Source organism: Etheostoma spectabile, chromosome 19 (genome assembly GCF_008692095.1).
Source record: "Etheostoma spectabile isolate EspeVRDwgs_2016 chromosome 19, UIUC_Espe_1.0, whole genome shotgun sequence".
Classification (NCBI taxonomy): Eukaryota; Metazoa; Chordata; class Actinopteri; order Perciformes; family Percidae; genus Etheostoma; species Etheostoma spectabile.
The window spans coordinates 17,321,154-17,332,997 of record NC_045751.1 but is presented as its reverse complement, the minus strand read 5'-3'; the positions used below and the strand labels follow the sequence as shown (position 1 = coordinate 17,332,997).

The 11,844-nt window shown below is 42.1% G+C and overlaps 1 protein-coding gene across 2 annotated transcripts in view; it reads left to right on the top strand.

The window, feature by feature from the left end:
- The first annotated feature begins 477 nt into the window (after positions 1 to 477).
- kiaa0232 (KIAA0232 ortholog) overlaps positions 478 to 11,844 on the top strand; it is a 14,927-nt gene continuing 3,560 nt past the window's right edge. The window contains exons 1-7 of one of the 2 annotated variants that reach the window (XM_032544416.1): positions 478 to 813; positions 2,886 to 3,455; positions 3,877 to 4,017; positions 6,811 to 6,880; positions 6,977 to 7,061; positions 7,210 to 10,585; positions 10,785 to 10,893. In XM_032544416.1, coding sequence (XP_032400307.1) covers positions 3,219 to 3,455; positions 3,877 to 4,017; positions 6,811 to 6,880; positions 6,977 to 7,061; positions 7,210 to 10,585; positions 10,785 to 10,893 — 4,018 coding nt within the window. In that variant the 5' untranslated portion in view covers positions 478 to 813; positions 2,886 to 3,218. Of the gene's footprint in view, positions 814 to 2,885; positions 3,456 to 3,876; positions 4,018 to 5,716; positions 5,846 to 6,810; positions 6,881 to 6,976; positions 7,062 to 7,209; positions 10,586 to 10,784; positions 10,894 to 11,844 lie in introns of those variants that run through there. The other variant, XM_032544417.1, reaches the window with a different exon arrangement.

Genomic DNA, 11,844 nt, shown 5'->3' with positions numbered 1-11,844 from the left:
TATTATTATTATCTCAACGTTATAGTCATTTAAATGGCGTTATTGACGTTATTAAATGTGAGTCCTGTTGTGGTTTCTTCTATAATGTTGACTATGTTGATTAAGTGTGTGTAATAAAGCAAAATAAAAATTATATAAAAATACCATCATAAACACATTGTAGAATAATTAATGACACCGTAAATAAACTGTTTTGATCAACTATAACGATATTATACCATAGGCTACCATATTATTGTGTATATTGTGCCTCTAACCATAACATAGTGCTACGACAAGAGTTTTTAAGTTGGTGTTTTTGTTTTTATTTCCTAATAATTCCTCAAACTTAAACCCAAAGGAGAAGATTGAGTGGCTTATTTAATTTGTAGTTTTGAGTATTAATTTGCTCAATGCCATTCGTCATGTGGCTTTAGTTTGAAGAGTACTAGTTGGGCTTCTGATGCAATACCCTAGCGGAGGAATCAAACCTGAATAGGACAGGGGAGGTTTGCCTTGTTGCCTAGATACGAACGCGGATGGTGGCGCATTTAGGAGTCCTTCTCTGAATGAAACTGGCTTTTCGATAGCGGACATTGTGGTTCTGGATGTAACTGTCATCGAGGAATGACCTTCCTCCTGCTTGAGCCGGAATGTCGCTGTTTTCCTTGACGCTGTTGAAGAAGCACTGGATGTGAAAACAGCGCCATTTCTGTCGGCGTCCATGATACGCGATGCTACCGCAGCGGATTCCAGAGCTCGAGCTCGGAACGGCAGCGGAAGAGAAATAGCCGCTCCTCTTTCGCTGCTCCTCTTTACTTCAGCCCGCGGCAGGTTTGTAACCAACTGGGAGTTTTCTTGTTAAACTGTGGTGTTTTGTCCCTGTTAAGTGTTCCTTGTTTAGTCAGTTTACTCTTTCGCTGTATGACGATATGGCGTACATTTTGAAGGGAAAACGTCTGACAGTCCTCCGGTAGCCCGCGGGGGCAGCCGCTCCTCCTCCCCCTCGGTTCCAACAACAAACGTACGTGAAAGCTAACGTTAGTTTAAATCTGAATCGCTCATCTTTGCAATATTGTGTTGACGTTTGGCCATTTTGGGTGCTACGTTTCCGACTGAAAGTTTAGACTTGGCCTAACGTTAGCGTGTTGCTGTTTGCTAATTAACTATTTAATGGAGAACCGTCAGTGATCTAATATCACTCTGCAGCCTCCGTTCACTGTCCGACATAGAACACCAACTTAACGTTAGCTAGGTAGCTAGTGTTCGCGGGACGGGGAGACACCGTGATTAGCGTTAAATTAATTAACGCTAGACTGCAATGTAACGTTCTTATCTCACCTGAATGATGGACGTTTGGTAAACGTAAAAATAATAAACTGCCTAATGACAGGAGACAAGCCGCTCTCGGTAGCTAACTTAGCCAGCTAGCTAGCTTATTGGCTAACGTTAAAGGTCGGTGATCCAGCTAACCTTGCCATTTGACTGCAAAATGACGCTAGTAAACCGATGTTAATACCAGAAGTCAGTACAACGTTACTTGACATTTCAGCTGTTACCATATCATCAGTGACATTAATGCGTCATTTTAAATATCGGTCCTGGTTGTTCTGTAGCTGGTTTCATTACCGCACTCGATAGCCGAGCAATGTAACATTAATGTCATTAAACCATAACGTTACACATTTGCACAACGTTACAATAAACCCGAAGTAGGCTAAAGTAGGAAACTCTGTAGTTAACACGGCACAAACTGCACTTATGTTATTTTCCATGTCAGAGAAATTGCCATAAGAAATGTGTTGTAAGATAAAGTTGGTTTGTGGGCAGGGCAGTCAAGAGCTAGCCGGCCGGGGCTGGTGTGCATACAAAAAACAGCTGGGTTGTAGACACTGGTCAGCCATGTTTAGAAATGATCGATGAAGCTTGCTAACCTTTTAGCTGTTGTTTATTTGTATTTATTTAACTGAAAATGTTATTCCACGGAAAGGTAATGTCTGTTGAATTAGTAGATCGCATATTATCTTGCCTTTTTGACATATCTAATGGATAAACCTATAATATCCTACTCTTGAGTGACGACCAGGCTAGCCAATCAAATCGGCGCAACCTCCATTTGCTCCTCACGTCTGTCCCCTAATCCGCTGCTGCTATATGAAACACATGCACTTGACAGCCACACAGTCATTCTAACTGGAATTTTACTTGTTTGTTATTGGTTCAAATCGAGGAGATATTTGGTTGTATTACTCACAATTGAAACTATACAGCTTTTATTTTGTGCTTGTAATGAAGGGAATAAAAAGCAAAGTGGTGCTTCTTGTTTTATAAGTTTTATAAAGCCTTGTATGAGGTGTTTCAACTATACGTGGTCATGGCCATTTCTCTCATTAGTTATTGTGTTACATCACATTTACTTAACAGGCAGGTCATAAGGGGTCATTACACATACAAAATTATGTTTTGAGGTACTTTCACATTAATGTGAGACTGAATTCACTTTGTAATAAATGTTCTGTATTTTGAGGAAAATGCACATTACGTTCCTAACATGTTAATCATTTTAAATAGGTCTTATCACATTAATGTGTCATGATTGTGAGTGCTGTTTTGCATTATTTAAAGAGCTCGTGCTCTCTCAGGAGCTTGTTAGCTTGCTAGTAATCAAGGGTATTCACAATCAGGCTACATCCTTTGGAAGAAGGACCACAACGTATATGCTGTGTGTATGATCTGTCGTAACATTTGTCTCCCTGCTTCTTTCCCATTTTAAAATCAAAGAGTGTATTTATTTTGCAATTTGACTCAGTGCTGTGGTTATGTGTAAGGCCTTTGACTATATCTTTGCCTGCATGCAATATGGAAAATATTTATGGAAAACTGATGCATGTTTTTGTCTCTTTCAGGTTGTGCCGGTGAAGTAAGACATAGCCCCAAAATGGACCCCTCTGACTGATACGCAAACACATTCTGTGTTTTGCTCAGCAGCTGAGATCTATCAGCAGCATAAGCCATGCCTGACGAGTAAAATCCCCCATTTGCTCAAAGCAATAAAAAAAAAAAAAAATCCTACATGCCTCCCCATGTAGAGCCCCTTCAGTGCGTCCTGCTGGAGTGACTGCCCTCTCTTCCCAAGGTTCTGCTTCGTCCTCACTCTGTACCCTTCTCCACCGACCACCCTACAGTAACTACCCATCACAATGCTGCTCCACCTGAGAATGGCCAACACCTGAGGTCCCATGCGTCCAGTGAGCACCGATTCAGACGGTCCTGCTCCTCCTGAAAACCTCTCTTGCCCCTACCCCCTCGTGGGTCCCCTGCCTGCCTCAGAGATGTCCCTGCTCCAGTCGCTGGGTCCAGTACAAAGCTGGCTCTGCCAGGAGCTTGAGAAGTGCGGGATTGATGCCATGATTTACACCCGCTACGTCCTCAGCCTTCTCTTGCATGACAGTTACGACTATGACTTGCAGGACCAGGTGGGCTCCCACAACCTCAAAAGAAATATTTCTAGTCAAAGTAAAAAACCTTACACAATTTTAGTTTGTCATTGTTAGGGTTAGTATTTTGCATTGTCAAATGAGTAGGTAGTGGGCTTTATTCAGGAAGGGAAGTTAGTGTGTAAATATATTGGACAAGTTAAAGGCAACCATCAATTTGCCAGGAGAGGTTAGCAATTGGGCTTTTCTTCCACATTATGGTTCTTCTACCACTGACTAATTCCTCCTTTAATGTCTGTCATTTGTCATTACAGTCATTGATATTCAGTTTGCTGTGTTAGTGTGCTAATTTCTTCTATAGAAATGTTTTAGAGGTTAATGTAAATGTGTAATGTTTTTATGCTTTAAAAATGGGTTGTTTTGTCTTTTTGTGAGTGACTTTTCTCATTATGTGTTAAAGGAAAATGACATCTTCTTAGGCTGGGAGAAGGGAACTGGGAAGAAATGGGGCAAGAGTAAGAAGAAAGGAGGGACCGACTTGAGTCTTGAGGAAATGAAGAAGCAAGCTGCTGTGCAATGCCTCCGCTCTGCATCTGATGAAGTAAGCAGCATTATCACTCAAGCTGACGGTTGTAATCCTGTGATTCTCATGATTTATGAGGATGGTTAAGTTATGCTTTATTTTTCTGTAGTGTGAAATGATAATTAACTTGAATGGCTATGGCTTTGTGATAATAGTGCAAACAGGTTATTAGTAATGCATTGAAGCAGTAACTCTTTGACCTGCCTCATCTTATATGAAACTTTTGAATGAAAATTATTCTGAATACAGAAGGCATGTCAGAAATGTTGTATGTTAAGGGGCAGTCATGCAGATATTAATTGCAGAAATCACGGTGAATAGACACTGAATGAAGCTATGTCAATGTGGGAGGCTAAAGCATTGAACAAGGGAAGATCTTCATTGTACATGCATTGTCAGCTCATTTGCCTGGGTGGCCACACCTTCAATTAGTCATCACTGAAAAGGTAGGCTATATCCTTTACGTAAGTGACCAATAGTCCGTGTTTGTCTTCGTCAGTCACTTTCTTTTTTGGATTTTAGTCCTCCTGCTTAACGTGTAGGTCTTTTCTTAGCGGTAAAATGACTGACTGAAACATTTTGTGGGCCCTTCTTCAGGTCTTCACTTGTTGCAGCAGTCCTCTTTGTTTCCAGGGCTGCTGCTGTTCTTTTTTTGCGGCGTCATATAACTCATCACTCGCTGCTGCATGCAAATCTCACCGAACTACACCATTTTGTAAACATAGCCATACTTAGAAATAAAGAGAGTTTTGTGGAGGTGATAGTCTTAGTTAGCTTTGTATCGACTCATTTGACAGTGGCTTAAATTCAGTAAAATAAAATAGTCGCCCACTGGAACTTGGGAGGGAAACAACTTTGCTGAATTAGATGCAATAGAAAAATCCTCAACAAAACATTTGAATGGCATTAGAGCTATGGCGCTTACAGCAACAAGTAAGCAAAGTACCAGGACCTGATTTGTTCAGGTTCTATCCCTAAGCCATATAATAGCAGGGAGAGCCCTACCTTGATATAAAACAATGCTATCCTCACTTATAATGCAGGACATTTAAAGGAGTGTCATTTGCATGTAAGCATATTCATTTGATTCCATACCTATGACTCAAAAAAGCTATAGATAGAGTTAGGGATGTCACGAGAACCAATACTGACACGTTCTGGTTCTAAAATGACAAAACACAGATAATGCCAGTGTTAGCAGCATTGGTGCTGTGCCTCTTCCAGAACTAATGGGTGCAGAATACGCTTCAGAGTGTTCCAGTCAATACATTCAGAAGAAGGCGGTCAGTAACAATCGTGCAAAGTTTTGCCAAGCCCCCAGGAACAGCGCCATGTCTGAAAGCCACCATGTCCTTAGCGGATAATGGTGGTACTGCACGCCATGGCCCAGAAAGACTTTTCACATAGACATTGCATGGCAAAAGAAACTTTCGCCAGTAGTCGAATCCAGAGTTATTAAACTAGGCATGATGAACGCGCATAATGGACACAAGCAGTATTGGCAGCAACTACTGAATTTTTGCTCACATGACACCTATAAATGGATTGACATAAACTTTCTTCAATGGACTGCAGTAGTAATGGAGGTGTGATTTAGTTGAAAATGACATAACATTAAGCTGGAGGAAGGGTAGGGGGAAGGGTCTGCAAGGCAAGAGGAGGAGTGTTGAGCTCCTCTATGGGGACAGGATTCTGCAGTCTATTTTTTAACCAGTACACACTGCACAGGATTGCAGCAGTGAACGGCAGAGTTGGTCGGCTGTCAGCTGACCGGCATTAGCACAATGATGCAAGAGGAAACACAGGGCAAGAGAAAACTTTGCTTTGCTTTTCATGAAGTGGCATGGTAAGGAACATTATTTTCCGGGAGAGTAATCAGGAAATGAGTGAGCTAAAGTGTCTGACGGGACTGGTACTCAGGAGCCTATGTTGTGGTTGTTGTTGTTTTTTTTTGCTTTTTTAAAGCATTTGCTTCGACAGTGCCTACCTGATCTTAGCTTGTGTTTTGAACATGTTTTGTTAATGTCAAACACTTGTTGTTTATATATTTTTACGCATTATATTGCTCAATGTGAGAAGGCAATCATTTTAACAGGATATGTAGTAAATGTCCACTGTCTTAGAAAATAGTGAGGTAATCACTTGTACTGTTGCTTAGCCCCTTTTTTATTTTTTATTTTTTTGAAAGCATTTCTGCACCATAGCTATATATAGAACAGTCATGGCAGAGCATACCTAAGCTCAGCCGTCAGCTGGCTTGACTTGTGTCAACAACATGCCTTTCATTCTTGGTTTTTGGGTTATATTAAGGGTCAATTTAGCTTTTAGAAACTCAGCATTCTTACCTAAGACTAATTGATCTTGTCAGTCATGTTGTTTTGAAGGTAGAAAAAGAAATTGTTTTGTGTACATCACGGCTTGTTTTTATATCTTTTTGTCGTCACAAAAAAACATATTCTAAAGCAGGTATTCTGTGTTCAACTTAAAATACCTGGGTAGGATTTTGTTAATTAGTTAACTAATCCCTTTAATATATCACTACAATGTAGTTCCAGTAGTACTCTAACATGATATTGACATTGTCATCAGTCTGTTCTACAGTACTGGTAAGATGTGCCATTTGATACAACTTTTGCCAAATATGTTTGTATGTTGAAATGGGCTCAGACAAATGAAACTATTGTTCAAGCTCAAAGGTTCGTCACATTCACAAGTATACAAATACATCATGTAATGAAATTTATATCTGCTGTTCACAATATTTATTTTGAGTTCTCAAAAATCTGTTTCTGTTTTGTCTCATTTGTGCAGAACTCTGGAATTGAGAGCCTGGTTGAAGAGCTTTGCTCTAAACTAAAGGACATCCAAAACAAACAGAAAGGTTTGGTTGAAGACCGTTATCATATTTTTATTAAAAAAATAGAAAGAAGTTGATTAATAATTGCTCTAATAAATTATCTTAATGTGCTTTTTACAGAGGAAAAACCGATTCAAAAGAAATCTGATGGCTCTCAGTCTCCGGAGCGAGCTGAGTCCCCCTCTTCAAAGGACCAGGTGGAAATGTAAGCGGTATTATGTATATTGTGGACCTATGAATATGCATATCTACAAAAAGTGGCTGCAGAACACAACCCGTGCATTTGTTTTTTTTAACTCTGCTGCCATTAATGGATTTAAATCAAGTTTTCTCTCATTTTGTTTTGACTGCAGGTATTATGAAGCCTTTCCTCCTTTGTCAGAGAAACCTGTTTGTCTCCAAGAGATTATGACGGTGTGGAACAAAGCTAAGGCCTGCGCATACTCAAGTTCATCATCTGCAGCCCCACAGACCAGCACAGACACCTCTTCCCCAAAAGATTGCAACAGTGAAGGTGAGGCTGCGAAGGAGCGAAACCTCGAAGCATGTGCTACCACCACTACTGTGACCAACGAGAGAGGCCAGCAACGACGAAGCAAGAGGGAGAAAGAAAATCGATACCATGGTGGTGCAGCAGCAGAGGAGAAATCTACCGTCCACTCAAAAAGACAGACGAGACACAGACCTGAGGGCAAATACAGACCCAGATCCTGGTCTTCCGGCTCTAGTGAGGCGGGCTCCAGCTCAAGTGGGAACCAGGGTGACTTTAAGTCATCCAGAAGCAAGGCAGTTAGAATAAGGCACAAATCCAGGGAGGCTGCAAAGAATAAGAGAACACGCAACAGCGGGCAGGTAAAGCTACAGGTGAAGTTAATCGACAGAGAGGAACGAAGAAACACAGGAGGGAGCAGTAGCAGTGCCACTGGAGGCGCTGCCAAACAACCACAGCTTTTCAAAAAGGGGAAGAGACCTCTGAAGGAGATTCGTAAAGATCCAGGCTGGAAGGAGGGGAAAGAGTCCGGAGTTGAGGCCAGAAACAAAAAGGAATACATGGAGGAGCCACTTTGGTACACTGAGCCCATCACAGAGTATTTTGTACCTTTCAGCAGACAAAGCAAGCTGGAAACAAAATACCGAAACAAAGTAGACTCTCCTGATGGCTTTACTTTGTCAGCCGACATTGAGAGGCTGCCAGAGAGAATCCAGGGAATCTGCATTGCCAACGAGAGCTACCACAGAGCTTACCTAGCAGCAGGCTCCTTTGTAGATGGGCACTTTGTGGAAGGACCTGGCGAAGCAGAAGATGAAACTGTTGAACTCACTGGGACCTCAAGCTGCCCTCAGCCAGAGGATAGTAAAGATTTAGATGACGAGCATCTGTCTGAATTTACTCACTTCTATGAAGTTGACATTTATCAATCCATATTGGATACTAGTGCCTCAGACTCTGTACAAGAAAGTCGGATCTTAAGCATGATTCGACAAAAAAGCAAAGAGCAAAGAGACGTGGAGGCAGAATGTTGTTTAGTGTTAGATGGCCTTGAGCAGCAAGGGAAAAGTGCAATACGGGCAGACTCACAGGAAGTTTCGGGATCTATTGGATTCTTAATGGAGGATCTTGAAAACATGGCTCAAGTGTGGGGATGTTATTCGCCATCTACTTCAGAAGATATAGACGGAGAAAGCTTTGTAGGAGACTCTCCCATTCGACTCTCCCCCCTTTTCGATAGTGTTTCATTTACTCTGAGCAAACTATCTGGAAATCTGGAGGAGCCACCTGTCCCTGAAGCCACCAGTGAACCGTCTGGTTTGAACTCATCCTGCTTCTCTCTTTTTGAGTTGCAGTATGACAGCCCCACTTTTCCTTTTCCCTGCGACTCACTCACCGTTGGTCATGAAAACAACACAGATTCTAGTAGCTGTCTTGACCCCCATCCTCATAAACAGTCTCGTTTGCTAATATGGACCAAAAATAGTGCCTTTGACGAAACTGAACAGTGTTCTAACCTTTCAACGCGAACTTGCAGTCCGTGGTCACATTCAGAGGAGACTCGTTCAGACAACGAGCAAGGTAATGTTCCAACAGAGGATGCTGCTCAAATTGGCAACGAAGAGATTGTTTGTATAATCCCTCCTCTCTCTGGTACATATCTGGAGGATGAAATCTTGGATTTTTTGCAAGAAGACCCAGGCCGTAAGTGTGAGGATGTCAGTATTAGTACAGCATCCAATCAGACCTTCACCAAAAAATCTAAATTGGAGTCCATTTGTGGTATAGCATTGGAAGAGGATAAGAGTGAACAGTACAGCACTGGCATGTTTTCGGACAACACCAACCAACACAGTGATGACTACAGCTCAGGGATAATAAAGGATATTTGGACTGCAATAGGAGATGACAAATCTGTAACGTCAAAGCAAGGAGCAGAAAAACCAAGCGAGGGGCTATTCTCTGATGAGTCAGGTGGTTACTGCTGCAGCTGTCTGGAAGTGCAGGCAAAGGGAGTTCCAATTCAGGGGCCCCAGAAAAAAGCAGTGCAGCGCTCAGAGTATCACCTTTGGGAAGGCAAGAAAGAAGAACAAGACTTAGCCAAAAACAAACTCTCCAAGGTAGATGGTGCCGGGGATTACATGACTCCGTCCAAGCCCTGGGACTTGAACTCTGACAAGGAGAGTACATCATTCATCCTAGGAGGGGTGTATGGAGAGTTGAAGACACTAAGTGGTGATAAGAATTGGGCTGTTGTGCCGCCAAGTGACACCCAAGATAGCCTGCTACAGTGTGCCGCTGCAGCTGCATCTGCTTCCAGCTCAGATATGCTTACCATCACTGGCACAGATGTGTTCATGAACACTGGCAGCTGCTTTGCCCCTGGGCACCGGCCCCTGTGGAGGCCTCTTGTGTCCTTTGGGCAGAGTGACCAGGCCATTAAAGGAGGCGGAGATGGATTGAATAAGGGATTTTCTTTCATCTTCCATGAAGATTTGCTTGGATCTTATGGAGGCTTGCATGGTGAGGAGCAAGGTTTAGATTACCCGTTTGCATCCTTCAACCTGAACAATCCCTTCTCTCAAGTCCTCCATGTTGAGTGTTCTTTTGAGCCTGAGGACATGGCATCATTCAGTCCAGGGTTCAAGCCCAAATCTATTCTTTGCTCGGACTCTGAGAATGACGCCTTCCACCCACGAATTTATGGCATCAACCGGACGCAGTACAGGGCAATTCGCATTTCCCCTAGGACTCATTTTCGACCAATATCGGCCTCAGAGTTATCTCCTGGAGGAGTGAGTGATTCTGAGGCTGAAACTGACAAAGAGGAGATGAGTTTTCCCAACCTGGCGCCGGTGGACGTCTTTGATGATCCTCAGGCAGACCTCAAACCTCTGGAGGAGGATGCAGAATGTGAGGGCCCTTATTACGGCAAGTCAGAACTGGAATCTGGTAAATTCTTACCCAGATTAAAGAAGTCTGGCATGGAGAAGAGTGCCCAGACCTCTCTGGATTCACAGGAGGGTTCCAGTACCCTCCTGCCAATAACTGAACAAGAGATATGCTTAGACTGCAAAACGGCAGCAGCTGCACCCACTGCAGGTGGACAAACAGACCTCTCAGTTGGCAAGATTCAAAAGAAGGAATCTTCTGGAGAAAAGCAGTCCTGCTTATCTGCACCAGCAGGTCAGATCCACAAGTATGGGATTACTTATGAGCTTGTTGGAGATGTGCCAGAGGTAAGGTTTCTTACAATGATCTCCTAAGAAATCAATATATTTTGTGCTTGAGAGTTTTTAACAAAAGTTGTTAAAGTTGGTTGTTCTAACCACACAGCGTTTCATAATCTGTTATCAGCTGTGAAATGGGTTCCACCTATGATGTCTCAGGCAGCGGTTTGCGAAAACACACTAACCACTTCTCATTTGTCTTGTTCAGTTCCCTCTGTTAAATATAAGTGGACAGGGAGGAACTGGCAACCAGCAAGACGAGTGCTGGTGGCAGAGCACACTCTGTTCCCCCCTTTTCCCTGGATCTCAGTGTACAGGTAAACCAGTTTTCATACAACTTTAATTGTTTACCATTTTATTCACACGTTTTTGCAACACGTCAAACTAGTGAATTCAAACATCAAATATTTCATTATTTTATTTCAATTTGAGAGATGGAATTAGTTTGTTATAGACAAATGTGTGGGCAACATCCAACTTATTAAACTCTTATCTACCAGACCTGAACTGCAACAACATGTACTGTACATATCTAAGCCCAGAGAGTAGTGGCTGAAAACTGGTTGTGAAAGTGAGAAATCTTGCACCATGCATCGTTCAACTCATTTAACCCTCTGCAGCAGTGGCGGCTGCTAGTTTTTCAAAGAGGGGAAGTTCATTTTTGGCCTGCATCATAAACATTGTCCATTTATTTATTATACATTATTTATTTATGTATTTATAATAATAATAATAATTTGTAGTATCTGTGAGATGGTTTCATCAAGAGGCATGGCCAGCAATACACTTTCATTGTGACAGCACTTCCTGTCAGCCAGCTAACGTTGTCATACCAGGAGAGCTGAAAAGACCTGTTACTTTGACCTGTCTTTTGCAATAAATCAATCTTAGGGGTTTAAATGTCCTGCTGCTTAATTTTAAGTTTAACTTCCTAAGTAAGACTTTCAAATGGCTTTGCCAAAATCAGGTCAACGGTATTAGCATTGTCTACCTACATGTGCAGTTTGCTAGCTGGCTGATTCACCCCTACAACACTAGCCTACTGTATGAATGAATGAAGGAACATAAAATGTATGATGGAAATTGGCTAGCAATTTCGCCAAGCAAATATCAAGAAATAGGTTGCAATAGTTCATCTTTCGACTACACTTGCAATATCCCTGAATCGCAATGGGACTGAGCACAAAAGAGTACAAAAGAGTACAAAATCGCTGTCAATCAGGACATGTAGCCTTTCAACAGACCCTCCAATCATCACGCAGAAGCCC